Consider the following 20,407-nt stretch of genomic DNA (forward strand, 5'->3'; position numbering starts at 1 on the left):
ATCTCAATGCTGGCATCAGCACAATGAAGAAAGCACTTTCATATAATGCTAATGGAAGTATAAATAATGATAAACTTTCTGGAAACCAATTTGGAAAAATGCATCAAAAGTTTTCACAGTGTTCATCACCTGGTAATTCTACTTCTAAGAATATATAGTACAGAAATAATCCAAATGCTGACACATATCTATGCACAAAGATATTTCGATATTAGGAAAATAATTAAGCAAATTGTGGTGTATGCAGCATGCAAAGAGATTTTAATGGCATGCAAAAGACTTTATGTCATAATTTTATATTTAAGATTGTGCTTACAAATGTAGTCTCAGCATCCTAAATGGAATGTTGTGAAAGACTAGAGGGAGATACATATGAGTGTAGAGATTACCACTTGGTGGTAGAATTATGAAAAAATTTTTCCCCAGGTTTTAAATTCCCCCCCTAAACTTACAAAATAATTACAATGTACAAGTATTACTTGCATAAGTTTGGGGAAAACACAATAAAGCAATGTTACACATAAACTTTTTTTCTTGAGTTAAAAAATAAATTAATTTTAAAACTTATAATTAGTTGGCAGCTTAAAATAAGAATTTGATTTTAAAAAGGAACAAGCAACTTAACTGCTGCAATTATCGTTAATTATAAAAATTTTCAAGCTTTGACTCACACTTAGATCTATCTTGCCAGCCAATTTGCAAATAGGCTGATCTGCTTAATGAGTTTAGATTCTTTTAAAATACTTGAATAGCATCCATTTCTCTACAAAATGCTTATTACTTTATAGTCAGTTATTTACTAAAGGTAGCCTAATAGTTTTTTCTTCATAATATTTTAACTATATCATCTACAGCCTTTAAAACATCTTCTAATTCAGTTTTCTACACAATCAGAACAGCTCCCCTCATTTTTGTTATACATGCAAACCTTTAATAAGATTGTAAATATTTTGAGATTTTACAGCTTTTGGAAAATGTTTCGGCTTTGTCTTTTTTCAGAGCTAATCTGAGATGAAAGAAGCTCTTAGTGAGACTTCCAGAGATCTGGGAACACTTCTTCCCTTAATGTGAATATACCTTTATTGGGATATAATTAATATGTATTAAAATGTACAAATCAAGTATATCTGGATAATTTTTATGAATATAATCAACCATGTAACAACTACTCAGATCAAAATATAGAGTGTTCTAGAAACATTTTGATATTTCTGAGAAAGCTGTTCTCTTTCCAATCACCAAGAAGTTTTGACTGCTAAATTGGGATCCTGTTTTAGTGCTGGTCCTACACTCACTTGATTTTCTCATCTCACAGGCACTGAGCCCCTTATCTCTAGTCACTATCGTGACACTTCATTATGCCTGGAAACAGCCTTAAGCGATTTTAGAAGCAGACTTGACCTTTAGGCCCTGGGGTCAAAGCATTATGTGCTAAATACCAATAGCTTTTTAAAAGTTCACTAAGGTTTGTAAAATTTCTACACTCTCTCAAATGCATTATGGGGTTTGCCAGACCATGTAGACAACAAGTAAATTAATAAATACAGAATTCTCAATTTTAAATACAAAATCATGAGAAAGTCATGGATGGGTCCAATCTTGCTTTTGTTGTTGCTGTTGTTTTGTCTAATCCACTATTCTCTCTGAGAGTATAAAAGGCCATATGGGAGGGGATTGTCATCAGTTCTCATGACATAGTTTTGGCAGCTTTCTAAAGTATATTCTATGAAACCCTTGCCTGAAAGTTGCCACCCCAGATTGGTCATGTCCATTAGCATTTTAAAAACAGGGCCCAAAAACCTGTAGTAAAAACCTGTTTATCATGATTTAACCCAAACATTTTTTCTTTTTTTTTTTTAAATATATCTTTATTGATTTCAGAGAGAGAAAAGGAGAGGGAGAGAGAGAGAGAGAAACATCAATGATGAGAGAGTCATTGATCGGCTGCCTAGCCCGCAACCCGGGCATGTGCCCTGACCCGGAATCGAACCCTGATCGCCTGGATCCTAGGTTGATGCTCAACCGCTGAGCCACGCCCAGCCGGGCCGAGACCTTTTCTTTTTTGATCAGAAACTCTATTTAATAGCTTAAACATCATTCATTCATTCATTCATTCATTCATTCATTCATTCATTCATTCATCTTTTCAGGAAATATTCACAGAGTGCTGACTACCTACCAGCATTCTCATCATCTGGTGTGGTATTTAGCAGTGAACAAAGCAAAGTCCCTGCCCTCATGGACATTATATTTTAGAATGGGAAAACAAATATAGACCTTGGTTGTTTGCGATAAGCGCTATGGATAAAAATAGCTATGGATAAAAATAGTGTAAGGTTTAAGGGAGATTGTGACTGTTGGTTGGGGTGGACAAGGGTGCTATTTCATAGCATGTCAAGGAAATCCTTTCTGAGAAGGTGATATTTGAGCAGGAACCTGAAGGGAGTGAAGAATATTTCATAGGAATTTTTAGGGGAAGGTGATCCAGCCAGGGTGAATCAATAACAAGGGCAAATGCCCTGGAGCCAGAGAGGCAGGGAGGCAGCAGGGGCAGAGTAAAGGAGAGAGCAGTGGGGGATGGAGTCAGAGAGATTTTGAGCGTCAGATTGTAATAGGCTTTAGACTAACAAACACCTTAGCACAATATTTGACATGGTGTTAAAAAATTTGTCCTTGATGTCACATAGATGTTCAACAAACATTTTTTTGAATGGAATGTCTTCAACTTTTTGGCATAAATGAGAGGTTGTAATGCTGAACTGTTTTCCTCAAAAGGCAACTAAATTGCAATCATTTAAGCCTAAACAATAGCAACTCGTTTCTATAGTTGAAAAATGACATTGGTGGTTGATAATTTGTCAAGCAATGCCAACATACGGGAAATAAAGAACTACCTCAATGTTTTGGCTGAGTTTTTTGACAATGCTGGTGATGGTCTGGATATGGTTCTCCAGTAGCTTCCTGGCAAGCAACTCCTCTTTTCGAAAGCCTTGGGTCCCATTAAGACAGGCAGAGATGTCCTCCTTGATGCGGGAGGCTTGTTTGAGGAGAAAAGCTATGGTGCGCTCCTGGGTGCTCAGCCTGTCTTCTAGCTGATTTCTCTGGGTGTTTGGAATGACAGGAAGAAAAGAATGACCCCTGGTAAGGAAAAGGAAACAACACCAGAGCTGTTATAAGAATGAGCGTGGAGGAGCCAGAACCAGAACTCGTATCCTCACTTCTCCCATATTTTCTCACCTCTGACAAGTCTGGTAGAACTTTAGCACTTGCATCATTAGGATCTTGGTTTATATCTCATCTAAGAAGCAATTCTTACTTACGCCTTGATCTTGTAGCATGCACTTTTCATGTTTCCCAAGCAAGAATTGTTCCATATTTTCCTACTATTCTAACAAGCCGAGTTGGGTCCACATAAATTTAATATCTGTTAATTCTGTACTGAAAACAGAGCTGCTTTCTTATAGCTGGAAAAAATGAGAGCTCAAAGGCAAAGATTAATAAGAGTCAGAAGTTCAATGAAGAGTGAGTAAATGGAATAAATGCGAGAAGGCAGACAAAAGCTAGGGCTTTTTAGTATTGAGGCAAAGAAACGTAAGATCCTGACAGCCCCATTGATATTAGCATATTACTCCTTCCCTTCACAGGTAAACTTCTTGAAGACAAACTACTTTTGTTGTGTCTTTTTCTTTAATTTACTTTGCTTAGATTTGCGATCTAGTCCCTGAAGTCATACACCAGAGATTTTGCTTTATTTAGTGTGTTCCTTAGAAGCACGTCACTAAGTTCAGCCTCTACTTTGGGGTGAGAGTGGGGGTAGAATTAGGCTTAACCTCTTGAAAAATGGAATATCAAAGAATATGTGGACATTTGAAAACCACCCCTCTACAGTCATGGAATGGCTTCTGTCTCCAGTTGCACCATTCCCTGCACCCTGTTCTCCCATTGCCCTTGTTAAGCAGCATAAAATAGCCTCCACCAGGTGAGATTCCTCTTTCCTATCACCTGCCCATCTCAGCAATGAAGGAGGGGTTTCATTAATCAGATTTGCTCAAAATGTTCTTCTGGAAAATTACCAAATGGAGCCTTGTCTAGATAAAACCCGTTCTCTTAAAACCCCGGCATGCTGACAGTGCTACCCAGGACGGATGAGTCACAGGCAGAGTGGGGAGGCTGTCAGGCCCTGCTGATGGTGACACACAGCCTGGTGGGAGACCGCAGTTTTGCTCATTATTTGCCTTGAGCTAGTGCTTCTTTCTGGCCTCGAGACAATCTACAGCCTGGATTTGCCAGGGAAAGGGTATTTGATCTCCAGTCTTCAGTTCTATAAAGAGACTTGTAAATTATGCTGCATTCCTCTCAAAATTCACACCTTCTCTTAGGAGTCCCGGTGTGGCAGACACTGTAGGTTATCTTGTCCACAGCCAGCCTTCCCTCCTACCTGATGCTTCATCTTCCTCCCCCCCCCACGCCCCTCCCCCCCCCATGCCCTTCAGGGGAGGCACGCTACTCATGGTGACCCTGTCACTCTGGGCTGAGATCCTGTAGCTTTAGGCAGGAGGATGTGAAGCAATTCTGGCCAGTGAGACTCAAGGGGAAGCCTACTGCGGGGCTTCTGGGGAAGCTTTCTTTGCCTTCAAGGAGCGACACACAGGAAGAAACTTTCTTTCTCTTTGCTGGATGGTGTCACGTCTGTGCCTGATGCCTGAAACTCTTGAAGCCATCTGCTCATGAGGGGAAAGGTGATGGCTGGGAGGAAGGGTAAGAAAACCCTTGGTTCTTGATGATGTTGTTAAGCCTTTAAATGAACCGAACTCTAGATTTTTTTTATGTGAACTAATCAGTGTCCTTACATTTAAGCCATTTTGGTTGGAGGGTGTTGTTTTGTTGTGTGTGGTTTTTTTTAATGCAGCTAAAATCACTCTGCCTGTATCTAATAACTAACCAATAAAATGTCAGTTGCAATAGAAATTTATCAGTTAGTCAGAATTTACTAAATGTCTACTCAAGTCCATACATGATATAGAATATTTTCGTCCCTCAAGGAACTTAGTCTAATTCAGTGTTTCTCATAAAAAAAACTTGAGTTAGTCTCATGGGGGTGGGGAAGGGAGGGAAGTTGTTAAAATACAGATTCCTTGCCTCAACCATAGGCCTACTAAAGCATAATCTTTGGGGTGTGGAGGGGAGAACAAGATATGTGTTTTAAATAAGCACGTATGTGATCCTAATGTATTATAAAGACTGAACAGCACTGCTTTAAGACTGGTTGTGTGAATCAATGAATAATAAAAGGCAGGATATATAATAAAGTGCTGAAGTGTGAAATATGGAATATGAGCTCTCAAGTTATGTACATTTTCAGAAGCAGCTGGCAAGTTGGAAGGCAAGATAGACTGAGGGTAGGATACAGGTCCTACCACTTACCAACCAAGCGTTTCAGTACATTTATCTTTAAACAGGGCTAACAGGGCCAATTCACTGTATGGTTGTAAATTCTGAGATGACGTGTGAGAAGCATGTGCCACACAGCTGCTCTGCTATCCAGGGTTACAAAGGACCCATGTGCACTCACTCTTCCCGGGTGCTGTTGGCTGGTGTCAAGATTGTATCCAGGGAGAGATGAAGAAGCAAACCTGAGCCAGCAGAGGAGTCAGTGGAACAAGGCTGCCACTCTGCTCAGATGCCAGTCTGTGGTCCTGCTTGTCAGAGCTGGCCTCAGTGTCCTTGCTATTGGGCACGTTGGAGAAATCCTTTAATAGGGGAGCACCTAGTGCTGTATCAGTGTATTTGCCTGCAACCATGGGGACAATAAGTGACAAATTCTGGACTATAGTTATTTCTTTTCCTTAAAGTTTATTTTTTAAAGTTACCTTTATATTTGTGTTCCATTTTCAAACTTCTTTTCATACCTAAGATTTACTATTAATTGGAGTGTTATTATTACTACTTATGAATGATGCTTAATGAAGCACCTAATGATGCTGTTTGGTTCTCTTTACATGATTCCCACAAGATGAACACAGAGCTTATATTTTTTCCTATTTCCATTTACCATAAGAAAAGAGAATGTTGTTTCCAATCTGTCTTTCTAAATTAACAACTGGAAACACACACATATGAACAGTCTCAGTTTCCTCAGAGAGATTCCCCGTGATGCCATTGTCCAAATCATCAGATCATCCAAAGAATAACTGAGGCCTTTTGCTGCAGCAAAATGTGGCCACCATGATTCTTTTCAGCAAATAAAAACCATTCACCGCTTCATTCGTATGTGTATGACATCAGTGGGACTGATATGTAACTTTAACTGTGAAAGGAAATTTAACTGAATATTCCAGACTAGTCCAGATGGAGTTACTAACCACAAGAGGAAGAATTCCTGGGGGACTTTCAGAGAGAGATTTGGGATTTACATAAATCATTGATGATGTAGCTGGCAACTGAATCTGAACAGATTTTCCACAAACTCTGAGTTCTGTTTCTCAGCAGTTCGGTGTGACTTGCACGAGCTGTGCTGTCGCTGGCAGATGCGCTGGTGCATATAGCCTCTCACTCCTCTGCCTGTTCTGTTCTTGCGAATAGAGAACTAAATTTACTTAGAAGCTTCTGAGAACCATTTTGGCAACCTGTTATTCTCAAAACAGAAAAATTAGAAAATTTAACCCCTTTTCTAGAACATGAAAGGGCATCATAACTAACTAAAATTTTCAGTTTTGTGAGATCTAATATCTGACTAGTTACATCCGCAGTGCACAGAGTCCTGACATGCACACACGCACCCAGACACACACACAAATATATAATATGTATAGTATATATGTATATAGAGAAATTTTACAGAACATTTTGATACCTCACACAAATAATCTGAGTGTGTGTAGCAATGAAATTGAAAATATATTTTCTAAAGTTTCTCCATTACAGATGGATTTTGGTGACTACAGGAGATTCCATTGCTGAGCTTTGCAAAGGGCTGAGTGATCTAGGGAGGTGAGGGAGGCAATTTGAGTTTCTGTGGGCGAAGTCCAAGAGGAAGCCAACCAAACCAGCAGGGTTAGGGCAGCACTGGGGCCTGCATGGGGGAGCCTGGGAAGGGGAGGACAGCAAACAGTGACCAGGCCAGGAGGAGACTGGAGAAAGAAGCTGTGGATCTTTTACAAAGAAAAGTTGTATGAGGCAAACTCCTCATATTCAGTACATTTTAAAAACAAAAATTACAGAATTAATGATGTACCTGTTGTGATTGGCTTTCTTATGGAGGCAAGCAGGTTGGCAGGTGTTCCAGAATGAGGGCTCGTGGGTGTCAGGGTTACACCGACAGGTAGAATGTATGTAAACTGCAGCAGCGAATGGTTTTGATGACTTTTGGAGTTCCTATCACATTTTGCAGCGCTCTTGAGACACCTTCCCATATTACCTTGCTATTTTGGAGGGTGTGTGTTATTTATGTGAATCTGCAGGGAAAAGAGTACTGTACTTGGAGTCAGAAGACCTGGGTTCAAGTTCTGCCTCTGCCACTGACTACCCTCAACCTCTTTTAGGTTGCCCAGAAGAGAGTTCCTTGTCTGTCTTATGGAGATAATGACTCTTGTCCTATCCAATTGGCCTAGGAAATCAATTTAAATAATGTATCTCAAGTGCTTTGTAACGTCTGCAAGTTTTATAGACATACATTCCTATTATTGTTATTAATAATTATTAGATGGTATTATGGGCTGAACTGTGTTCCCCATAGCAACATATGTTGATGTCCTAACCCCTAGTGCCTCAGAATGTGACCTAATTTGGAAATAAGGTTGTTACGGATATAATTAGTTAAGATGAGGTCATACTGGAGTAGCATGAGCCCCTAATCCAATATGACCGGTGTTATAAGAATAGCCATGTGAGGACAGGGACACACAGGAAGAATGCCATGTGAAGATAAAGACAGAGATTGGAGTGGTGCATCTACAAGCCAAGGAATACCAGGCATTGCCGGCTGTCACCAGAACATAGGACAGAGGCAAGTGTAAACTTGGGCAAATATTTGATTCCTCTGAACCCCAGTGTCTTGTCTTCATCTTTAAAACAATGATATTAACCACCTCTTAGGGTTATTGTGAGGATTAAAGAAGATGATTGGCACTGAGTAAGAGCTGGAAGCTATAACAATAAATGTGGTCAGCAGGGCCAGGACTGTTCATAGAGGGTCCACTAGGTAATAAAAAACCAACAACCCAGAGTGCCCCTGTACCCCTTTCTTCATAAGCTGTGCAGATTATTTTGAGCTTTCTCACCTGGGAGCTAGTTGGCCTCAAAGATGGATATGATATTGTAAAATGAAACCTGAAAGATCTACAACCTAACATGACTTATCCCATAGAAAACTCAAACAGCAGTGCTTTGCCTCCCTTTCCTGTCTACTGTAATGTGAAATATCCATCTCCATCGTGTACTAAAAAAAGGAATCCATCATGGCATAATAAAATATCTGCCATGGTGCTAAGAGAAAAAGCTTGAAGATGAATACTTTCCAGATCCTGAATGCCATATTCTATCACAAGGAGAAATCATTAATCATTGATTATTTTGACCATTTGACTTATTGATAGTTTTATGTATCCAGATTTTAAATACCATTTTCTGGATGTCAGCCAGACCCTCATCTTTCCAAAATGTACTACTGAGAGAATACCTGAGATATATACTGGCTATAGCCCAGCCCAGACAACTCCTCAGTACAGAGCAATTTCATTTCCCTCATCCAGATAGCATCATAGTTAAAGTTTATACTCCTCTCCTTTTCATTCCAGCCCTCTTCACCCCCTGGTTGTTTCTGCCACACCACAGGAATGTTCCTGCCTTAGAAACTTTGTTCTTCTTCGAGATAGCAATTTGGCCAACTCCCTCACTGGGTCTTTACTCAAATGTCAACTTCTCAATGAGGCCTTCCCTTGTCAGACTTTCTAACAATGTGTGTTCCTTCCTCCTGCTAGAACAGAAGTTCTGTGAAGGCAAGGACCTTTGTCTGTTCTGTTCACTGATGACTCTTCAAGTGCCCAGCATAGTGCCTGGGACACATAGTAGATACTGAATGAATATTTGTTAAGTGAATAAATGGTAATAAACAATTTTTGAACACCAAAGAATCTTAGGGATGGAAGAGACCTTATAAATTATTTGATTCAGTGGTAAAAAACATTTTTAAGTGGCGCCAATTAAAGGAAAATAAAAAATAATTTATGGCTGGAATTTGTTTTCCATTCAAGATTAAACCCCATGGGCAAATAATGTATGTTCTTAAACCTTAGTCGTTTTACTACATGAAAGAATATTTATGAGAAATTGTGGGCAGAGTTGAGAAATAGAAAGTAGAGGCATCTTCTTAAACCACATCCTGGAAATAAAATTTGGGTCTTATCTTGAACAAGACAGCCCTTGGGAGTCAGGCTGCTCATCACCACCACTTACAACCTCATTCCATTTTATAGAGGAGTCAGAGATTGCCCAGAGAAGAGACCTTTTTTTTTTTCTTCTTTTTTTTCCCCCTCAAGGTCACATAGCCAAATAGAGGCAGATTCAAGAATAGATCGGGGTGCCTGGCCTCCACGCTGTGCTCCTTTCACCAGCAGAGGAAAAAGAAGAGAAGAAAAGCTTTGGTGCTTTCTGCTCATTAAGCTTAAATGAGCACTGGATACACTGTCATAAAATCAGTGGATGTCTGCTCATTGAGAATGAACATATGGAAATCAGAGCTATTTACTGACTTTAATATAGTGTCACCATACTTGTCTTATAAGTGACTGCAAGTATTCCACCTCCCTTGCCCCATGGGTTATTAATATGACCTAGCATTTAACAAGCACTAATACAGTATGGGTGTTGCTCCAACTGCCAGAGACTGAGAAAGGCCCTCAGTCTGCCTATCTTTTTTAAATTTTTATCTTTATTGTTGAAAGTATTACAGGTATCCCATTTTTCTCCCCCAATTGACCCCCTCCACCTCGCTCCCACCCCCTCTCCAGGCCTTCACCCCATTATTGACTGTGTCCATGGGTTATGCTTATATGCATATAACTTCTTTGGTTAATATCTTCCCACCCTCCACTCCCTTCACTCTTTCCTCTGAAATATGATTGTCTGTTGCATGTGTCAATGTCTCTGGATCTATTTAGCTCATCAGATTCTTTTGTTCATTAGCTGCTTCTTAAAGAAGACCCTTCAACATTTCCTGTAGTGCTGGTCTGGTGGTGATGAACTCCTTTAGCTTTTCCTTGTTTGAGAAGCTCTTTATCTGACCTTCAGTCCTAAATGATAGCTTTGCTGGGGAGAGCAATCTTGGTTGTAGTTCCGTGTTTTTCATCACTTTGACTATTTCTTGCCGCTCTCTTCTGGCCTGCAAAGTTTCTGTTGAGAAATCAGCTGACAGTTGTATGGGTGGTCCCTTGTAGGTAACTAATTGCTTTTCTCTTGCTGCTTTTAAGATTCTCTCTTTGTCTTTAACCTTTGGCATTTTAATTATGATGTGTCTTGCTATGGGCCTCTTTGGGTTCCTCTTGTTTGGGACCCTCTGTGCTTCTTGGACTTGTAAGTCTGTTTCTTTCCCCAGGTAGGGGAAGTTTCCTGTAATTATTTTTTCAAATAGGTTTTCAATTTCTTGGTCTCTTTCTTCCCCTTCTGGCATCCCAATAATATGAATGTTGGGCCTCTTGAAGTTGTCCCAAAGGCTCCTTATACTATCTTCATATTTCTGTATTCTTTTTTCTTTTTGCTCTTCTGGTTGGGTGTTTTTTGTTTCCTCATGTTCCAAATTGCTGATTTGATTCTCAGTGTCCTCTGCTCTACTGTTGATTCCCTGTAAATTATTCTTCATTTCAGTTCATGTAGCCTTCATTTCAAATTGGTACTTTATTATGTCATCGATTTTCTCAGTTATTTTCATAAATCTCTTACTAATATAGTTGAGCATCCTTATAAACAAAATTCTGAACTCTGTATCTGTTAGTTTGCTTGGATCTATTTCATTTAGTTTCTTTTCTAGAGATTTCTTCTTTTCTTTCCTTTCTGACATGTTTCTTTGCCTCCACATTTTGGCTGCTTCCAGGTGTTTGTTTCTAGGTATTAGGTAGAGCTGCTATGTCTCCTGGAATTTGTAGAGTGGCTTTGTGTAGTAGGTGTCCTGTAGGGTCCAGTGGCTCAGCCTCCCCAGTCACCTGATCTGGGCCTTCTAGGGGCTCTCTTGTGTGGGCTGTGTGCACTGTCCTATTGTAGTTGAGCCTTGGTTGCTGTTGGCGTCCCTGGGAGGAACTGACCCCCAGGCCAATCATCTGTGAGGACCAGCTGCAACTACAGCCAAAGAGCTGCTGTGCTGGAGACACCCTTATGGAGCAGGATTTACTTCAGTGGAACTTTGGTGTTCACCAAGTGTGCCCCTTGAGTGTCACTTGTGTATGTGGTAGGGTTGTAATCCAGTGTGGTCGAGTCTGACCACCAGGTGCACTGTCTCTGGGGCCTCCCGGGAGGTGCAAAGTCAGCCTCTGCCAGTGCCCTGCCCAGGGCCACCCAGCATGAGCTACACAGCAAACCGTAGGTGGCTGCTACTTGTGCTGGGCTTGGAGGTGTCCAGGAGAGGCCAAGCTATGAGCCAATGCAGGCTGCCGCTAGTGCCAGGCCTGGGGCCGCTTGTCAAGCTGTATGGGGCCCGCTGCTGCTTGTTTGAGAGATTTTAGGAAAGTCCTAAGCATGAGGCTTGAGAGGCGACTTGCACAGAAAAGCCCCTGGAAATGGCCTGGATGAGCTGCAGGTGGGGAGGGGCGGGGCCTCCGGGAATCACGGGGCGGGGCCAAAGGTGCGAGTCAGGTGCTGGGGATTCAAATATGGCGCCTGCCTGCGGGCTGTGTGCGGGGAGGACTCGCCACAGGAGCCATGGCCTCCGCCAGCCCTTCTGCCCGGGAGGAAGCCGCCCCTCCGCCTCTCGCCCGGATCTCAGGCAGGTTAGTTCCTCCCCGAGTGTCCCGGGTCCTTTCAGGCTGCTGCCCGGCGCTGGGCTCAGAGGGAGCGTCCGAGTGAGTCCGTGCCGGGCCCTTTAGAGGAGCTGCTGGGGCTCCCGCAGCCTCCGCGACCCTCAGGGACAGTCCCCGCTGGTTTCACAGCCCGGAGTTGTGGGGACGTCTCTTCCCAGCCCTGGAGCCCTGGGCTGGGGGCCTGCTGTGGGGCTGGGACCCCTCACTCCTCCGGGAAACCTCTGCCGCTGAGATTCCCTCCCAGGTTTAACCCGTGGCACTGGGTGTGGGCCCGCGGCTGCATCTTCTTGATCCAGCCCCGATTTGCCAGTGTCTCCGCCCCTCCTACCGTTCCTGGTGCTGCTTCAGCTCCCTGGCTGTGGGGCTTCTGTTCAGCCAGATCTCAGGAGGCTCTGAGTGATGGTGGTTCTGTGTTTTAGTTGTGATTTTGATGCGGTTGCGGCCGGCGGCGGGTGCAGCTGTTACCTACGCGCCATCTTGTTTCCTCTCTGCCTGTCTTTTTAATATGCATCTCTCTAGCCTGACCTTGTTCATAGGGTTGACATTACCTCTTTTGTTGTTGGATTTTAGTTTTTCTGGTTGTTGTTATTTGTTTTTAATATTAGTTATAAGTATACCCATATAGCTCTATAGGGCAGAACCTATGAGAACATGTAATACAGGGAGCAGCAAAAGTAGCTTTACAGTTATTTCTATGGAAAATAATACAATAATTAATAAAGAATAATACAAGAATAAACTCTGTGTTTCACGTACTCACAACTGTAAACCTCCTTTTGCCCACCCTGTATATATTCAGGCAGTTTGATGAGTCAGTAACTTGTGTAAGTAGCCTGTTTGCATATCAATAAATTTATTGCCACTCAATAAATACTATGACCTCAAGGATGAAGTTATTTTAAACATGATTGTTTTTATGTTTATTTTATTGAATTCAATAAGTCAATTCAAAATATCTGCATTGGTGTTTGAAATGCCCAAATGCCATTTTGCTTTTCCAGTTAATCAGCTCCCCAGGAGTCTGCTACTCTAAGCAGAGCCCTAAAGATGCAATTTTCCCACCATTACTCTCCATTCAACCTGTCAACTACAATTCCTCAGGAATCCATATTCACTGTACCCTGTGGGCTACTGTAGGGGTATCAAAAACATGAGGTCATAGAGTTCATGCCTTTAGGGAGCTTGCAGCCTCTTCTGGGAGATTAGAGGAGAGAGACAAAAATAAAACTAACCATCTCAGGTGGTACACAGAAAGTTCTAGACATATGGCTTAGGTGGCAAGAGAGGAGATGTGGGGAGATCAAGGTAGAAATAAATGTTGGGGCCAGAGGACCTTCATCATGCTTTTGCTTTGAATTATAGAATACTTATTTCCCTTTCTCTTACTTCCTGAAGAAATGGCAAAACTGTCCTTAGATTTCTTTTTTAATCTGTTGCCATCTTTCAGGAATTTGTTTACTCATCTCCTGGGATGTTGGTGACCAGCCTGAGCTAAAGAAATCCACTTAGGTTCATACTGGAATTTGATAGATCAGAAGAATGACTTCTATTTTTCATTGGTCATATGAAAAGTCAGGTGGAAAGGCCTTCCTTTCTCCTTGGATGGCAAGGTTAGCTAATATATCCATTAATGATAATTGTTTTTGTGCATACCACCTTCATTTTCCTTAACTCAGAAAAATTTCATCTATCCAAATGTCATATATTTAAACACTAAAAAATTATTTTTACTTGTTTGGTTTTATTGTCTCTAAATTATAGTCCCATTGTCACATAAGCAAATACAAGTTATGGGTAGCATGAAAAGAGGGGCCAAAATACTGTGGTTGAACTATTTGGAACTATTTGGCATGTATTACATTTGATTGGTTAAGGAACAGGAAATTGTGAACATATTGTAATGAAAATTAGTAAATTTTAAAATCGTATCATTTTTTTATTATTCAAAATATTACAGATGTAAAATTGTATCATCTTTATTGTTAAAGGTACTTTAAAATGAAACTTCATTATGTAGATTTTTCTCTTCACATATTAACATATTTCATTTGTTTGGTCATTTTTCGTCTGTTGTCATGATGTATATTTTAGAATCAGAACCATTTTAAAGCTGCCATGGGTCCTAGAGAGCTTCTAGTCTGACCTCTTCATTTGTCAAATGAAAGAGCCAAAGCCCAGAGGCGTTGTGGGACTGACTGAGGCCACACCGGAAATGGTGGGAAGTCTGGTACAGAAGAGTAAATCCTCTGCTGACAAGCGAACCATGGAACAGTGCAGACTTGATATGCTTTGCCTGTGATCCCACCGTTTCAAACGGGAATTCTAGGATCTTTTGGACATTGCACATGTATCAATAGTATGTTATGTTTCCAAGTACCCAGAGTTGTCCCTGTTCTACAGATCTTCCCTGGATGAGCTCCAGGTGTGGCACTGTAAACAACTCAATCAAAATTTTCTACCTTTGCTGGTTTGGCTCTGTGGTTAGAGCGCAGGCCTGGGGACTGAAGGGTCCAGGGTTCTGAGGCTTAATTTAACAGATTTAAATGTTCTTGACTTTTTATCATGAAATGTAAAATATTTATTTGGTTTCTTTTTAAAGTCATATTAACTAATCAGATCTTGTTGTATGTCATTCACTGCCTATGCTGTATTATTTTATTCATTAAGATGCAGGAGCCTATGGAGGTTATTTAAGAGGAGACAGCTTGCTGTTGATCAGAAAGGAATAGAACGGAGAGGCTTGTCTTTCGGGGATGGTTGAATGTAGTCTCTTTCAAAAGCAGAGGGCTAGTTTGGGTGAACTCAAAGATCTCTTTCAGCCCTTTTAATCTCTAACTGAATCATTAAATACAATAAATAGTTAAAACTAGTTGTAATTTAAAGACTTACTTGTGAACATATTCAACTAAATCTGTAGTATTCTTGGTTGACATTTTGGCTGGAGATAATCTTACCTAAAACAAAGGTAATGGGTTTAAAATGTATTATCAGGTACTTTACAGGGAGGTCTTATATATCTTATCCTTACATAAATTTTTAAATGTTAAACAAAATATAAACTATAGATCATAGACCATCAGCCCAGTTAATTTTGCACGGGCCCCTTTCCATTGCTAGAGACTAAAACCAAAGTCAAGTTCTGGGAGGATAACAGAGAGCTACATTTCACAGATTAGGTATCACAGGAAAAACTCTTTGGAAAGGTCAAAGCATAGACTATTCTTAGATACATTTTTAATGAAATATCCAATGGTTATTGGCTGAGTTACTAAAGAAGTCCTCACAGAGTAAATTATTCCTGAAATGCTGAATTCCAAGGGAAATAAACTAATTTTCTAAAAGAAAGCCCAAAACTAGAAAACTAGCCTATCCAGGTAATTTTGTTTTCTAATAAAGCTGAATGTCAGGTTATTATAGCCAATAAGAAATAAGTCAGGGCACAGTTATGCACATAACTTCCTAGTATTAAGTATAGCTGACCATATGAATGCTCAACTAATTCAAAAAATTGATACCACTCCATGATGCATATGTTCTCTTTGCATCACAGTTCATAATTTTGCAACATTTCTAGGGAGAAAGGATCAAAATGTCCTGTCTTTGCACATGCCGACACTGTTTTCAACTCTAATGCTCTTTTATTTTTAAGTTTAAAAACAGGACACATTTTTATCTTCATTTTAATAGCCTGTCACTGAACTGGATTCAATAGGGAAAGAAGAATGGAATTCCATCTCATTTTAAAACTTAAACAAAATATGTTCCTAGGATATTTTTTCTTGGTTTATGTTATTGTAAACTATAATGATGAGCATAATATGTTAAGATCCACATACAGAAATCATTCCTTTTTCAAATGCCTAAGGAACTACCACTTCTTAATTTAAGGCCTAATAAAACTTAATTGGAAATCTCTCCTTCTAGTGACACTAAAAAAAAAAAAAAAAAAAGTCAGTAGACAGGTGAGGCTCTCCTGACCTCGCCCACTTGGTGGGGGCAACCAGAACAGGCTTGAGTTGCCATGATAGTGCTTTAGAACCTCTCTCCCCATTCTTGAGTGGGGTCTGCCATGGATCCACTGCTCTGAAGCCTGGTCTTCCCCTAAAGATGGAATGTAATGACCCACTGCGTGCCCAGGTTCATGCTGTGAAAAAAAACCACTAACTCCCTAGAGACCATGACTGGCCTGCTCTGGTTCTGTTTTCAGCCCAGCTTTCTGCTGAAACAGGGCTGGCCCTGGGCTCTTCATCTACTAAAGCCAATTCTTTCCTTCTCACCTCTCCACTGCTGCCCCTGACCTGTGGGAGTCTGATTTCCTCAGCAACTTGCTGGTCCCCAGCCTTATATATCTGGCTCCTAGTAGCCCTTTGTAAGTGTTTATGGAAAGAGAGAGTAATGATGAATATTTTGTCCAAGGACACTAAATTACTGGGTTATTGTCTTATTTTTTTCTTCCTGAGTGAAACAATTGGCTATATATGTTTTATTTTTAATTTATTAATTTTTAAATCTTATTTGGAAAACCATAAGCAGCATCCTCTTGACACACCTACAACTCACATACTTTTGAAGTAACAAATGTTAAATCTCATAAAGGAGGAAAATTTTTAAAAAAATAGAAAACTAAAAGATGCAGAGAAAAAATTGTTTTCACTTATAATTTTACTACCTAGAGCAAAAGTTGTTAACATTGTGGCATATATATTTCCTCTTTTTTCTATGCAATTTTTTTAATGTATTTAAGACAGCAAACTTTATATCTTTGCTAACTGCACATATGAGTTAGCTCTGTTTCATCCTATTCCTATAAGCTAGAATGTAATTATATAAAATTCTCACAATTTGATGATTATTATGGGAATTTTTACATGCACCAGTTTTCACCTGTTTCATAATAATACTTGAAAACACTGTGGTCCTTATGGTTTAATTGCCTATAAAATACATTCGCATATATGATGTGATTTTTATTCTTCCAACAGTCCTATAAGGTAGAAATCATTTTATCAAAAGAATAACATTAGTTACCATAAGTAACTGAAATCCTTCTTTAATACAGAAAAAATTAAGATGATTATTTTTATAGGTGAGGAACCTGAGAAGCAGAGAAGTAATGGACTTGTTTAAGATCATATAGATAATGATAATAATTACATTATAGCTATTGATGGAGTCCTTCCTACTTGCTAAGCTCTTTACCTTAGTGGCCCATTCTAGCCTCACTTCTTTGAATGATAGGCTTAATTAGCCCATTTCACAGAAAAAGAAACAGAGGTTAAGAAATTGCTGAAAGTCACACAGCTAGTGTGTGGTACAGCCAATAGATAGAAAATATCAGTGCTTGATATTGTGCTGGCTTTCCAGTGCTCTTTCCATCACAAGAAGCTGCATCTGCTGGTTAGGTGCTATGAGAATTACAAAGCAAAGCCTAAAAACACTCCTTTGAATGTTTTCATTAATGGGGAACATATGTCAAGTACCAATTAAAGAAACATTCCATTTAGTTGCTTTCTTTCTCATGTTAGAGATAACATCTATACCTTGACTTTATCATAGTTTCTTTTGTACCTTAATAAAAAAGAAATTATAAATTTTTTGTTAATTTTAAGCCATACGTATTAAAAGTCAGTCCAATCAATATATTCACAAATTGAGCCTCTTGCTTTTCAGCTTGTGTTGTCATTAGTCACTTTGTCAAAGCAGAAAAGAACAGGAAATGTGAGTAGAGTGAAAAGAAAAACAACTTTTCCAGGATTCCTTAGAACTCTCTAAGCAATGCTGAGCTTTAAAGAAGCTGAACAAAATATTCTGTTTTTAATAAGAATAGCTAAAAGTACGTACTTTGTTTTCTTGGTCATTGGCTGAGCCAGGAAGGGGGCCATCAGGTTCATCTGGCTGTTCCTCTGCAGTCCGGGAGGCACTTCTGTTTATATCTGTATCTAGGCAACCAGAATGCTGAATCAGATCAGGAACTATGGCACGTGAGTTTCTGCAGTAGTAATTGTTTTAGTTGTCCACAGTATTACTGTACATATGCCAATGGTTAAAGGGAGCATTCCAATTTGTTTTACACTCCCCTCTTCCCTGCTTACCTACCCCAATACCCCCACCCAAGACCTCCCAATCACACCTATAGTCAGCTAGAAGAGTTTATCATCTCAGTACTTCCATTATACATTTAAACAACTTTGTTGAAATGCATTCATTTAGATCAAACTGTTCTAAAATAATAAAAAATGGTTTCTCACCCTATTGTGCCCAAGCCATCCAACAGTTTTCTTTGGGATATATTACCTTGTTTATATGTAATATAAAATATAAGTCAGATAGTAAAGTATAAGAAATTCAGAGATCTTGAATAATCCATGAGATAAATACCTGAACTCATGACGCTTGATTTCCTGTCTTTGTTTTTTGTTGATTTGATTTTTTTGAAAGGGAACAGAGACTTTAAATTTTTTTTCTTTCTTTGAAAGCCAGAGTACTAAGGAATATTGATTGAATCCTGACTAAAGTCTTTATATGTCTGGGGTATCTTCCAGGCTGGCTCAGCAGCATTGTGACTGCAGGGAGAATCTGTGATGTCAATGGGGTTGGACCTAATACTTAAAGTTGCTAAATTCCTGAAATTTAGGAACTTGAAGGGTCTTTCTTAATGTTCATTGTCATAAAAATCACTAGGTTCTTGACCTCTTTGTCTCACTGGGTGAGATGTGGCCATTTAAAAATTGATATATCATACCCGTCTTCTGATTTCACTTTCACAGTTTGGTAAAAGACTAGTTTCCATCAAAGTAGACAAAGAAGATTGGTAGTTACAAAATTGTCATGGGATGCAAAGTTCAGCATAAGGAATATAGTCAATAATATTGAAATAACTAGGTATGATTCCAAGTGAGTACTTGAATTATCGGGAGTGGGGTGGAATCACTTTGTAAATTATATAATTATCTAACAACTATATATATCTGAAACTAATATAAAATAATATTGAATGTCAACTAACTGAAAAAATAAATAAATAAAAAAGAGCCTAGAGGGGCTTAAGAAAAAAGAGACAAAGAAAATGAATTGCTGCTGTACTCCCAAATCTTCCTTTAGTGTGCTAATTAAGGAAGCCAACACTTCTAGGCCACTAGAGGGAGTTTCTAAAAGAATGCAGCAATGACAGGTGAGGTGGGACAGGGCTTTAAATAAATAAAATATTGAATTTTGGCATTGTATGGGAAATTTTGTTCAATTATTGACCAAAAAAGATGTGAATTATTTCAGCTCTAAAATATTTTTCTTTAAAAACATTTTAAATATTTTTAAAATTGGAATTTGCATATTTTGCTAATACTACTTTGCCCTTACATATACAGAAATGATACTGTTGTCTGAGTTACTTTCACATTATGATGCTCTGTTTGCCTTGCTCTGAGGATGTATGATATTAGGATGCTGAATAACAAGCTTTTATCCCACAGATAAATACCACCCGTAAGTCTTGGCTTCAATGGTATGTCTTCTAGCATTAAGCTAAGCCCTTAAAACTTAGAGATATAGTATTTAATGGTTCTTTACACAGTATGAAAGGCCCATTACATCATCCTAATCATCATTTTATCAAGTGTCAAGAGAGGCTGACACCCCAGTGACAGGACAGGTAGCTATGGATACCAAGAGAGTGGGTAAGGACCTTGACCTACTGGTATTTACTTTGGGCAAGATTACCTTCAAGTTTCAGTTTTCTCATTTGTAAAGTGAGGTAATAACAGTGACCTCATAAGGTGGTTGATAGGATTAAATGCAATAGTACACGTAAAGTTCTTAGCTGAGTACCAAGCCAGGAAGCCACTAAGCCGGATGCATTATTAGTGATTATTTCACAAGGTGGCAATTATCCAAGAACTAGATACAGGGTCTGTGTGAGAAAGGAAAACTGGATTTGACCTGGCTAAACAATGTTTTGAGATTCTTTCCTGAAATTCAGCTTCTAAACCATATGATTTGGCTAGAAAAATGGACCCGAATAAAACAGGTCTAACTTGTTTGTTCTCTAAACAGCAGCTTAGTTTTTAACAGAACAGTGCACATAATATATATGTACCGTTGAATTCCCACCTGCTCAAATGTATATGTAAAATCCTTCCTGGAAGTCAGTGATCTGCAAAGACGGTTTCTAATCCAGGCCTACCAAGAGTACATATATAGCCTAAAGCAAAAAACCCAGTAATGTTCAATTTCAATTCTAAAAACATTATATTTTGAAATTATTTTAAGTATAGGCATGAAGAAGTCATCATCGTGAGGTGGTATTGAGTAAGGGGTTGGTTAGTGTCAAAGGTCAACCAAGACATAACTGCTGTGTGGTGTTGTGCACTGCACAACCCTAGGGGGCACCATTAACACACTAACAT

General features: G+C 39.4%; 1 protein-coding gene across 3 annotated transcripts in view; it reads right to left on the reverse strand.

The window, feature by feature from the left end:
- The window catches only part of FAM81B (family with sequence similarity 81 member B), a 45,488-nt gene extending 27,549 nt beyond the window's left edge, over positions 1-17,939 (reverse strand). The window contains exons 1-3 of one of the 3 annotated variants that reach the window (XM_081133284.1): positions 17,847-17,939; positions 14,895-14,959; positions 2,895-3,138 (exon numbers count right to left, since the gene is read on the reverse strand). In XM_081133284.1, the coding sequence (XP_080989410.1) occupies positions 2,895-3,138; positions 14,895-14,938 (288 nt within the window). In that variant the 5' untranslated portion in view covers positions 14,939-14,959; positions 17,847-17,939. The remainder of the gene's footprint in view (positions 1-2,894; positions 3,139-14,894; positions 14,960-17,846) is intronic. The other 2 variants (XM_081133283.1, XM_081133282.1) reach the window with 2 other exon arrangements.
- Between the last annotated feature and the right edge of the window lie 2,468 nt (positions 17,940-20,407).

Source organism: Miniopterus schreibersii, assembly GCF_964146895.1.
Source record: "Miniopterus schreibersii genome assembly, chromosome: 3".
Lineage (NCBI taxonomy): Eukaryota > Metazoa > Chordata > Mammalia > Chiroptera > Miniopteridae > Miniopterus > Miniopterus schreibersii.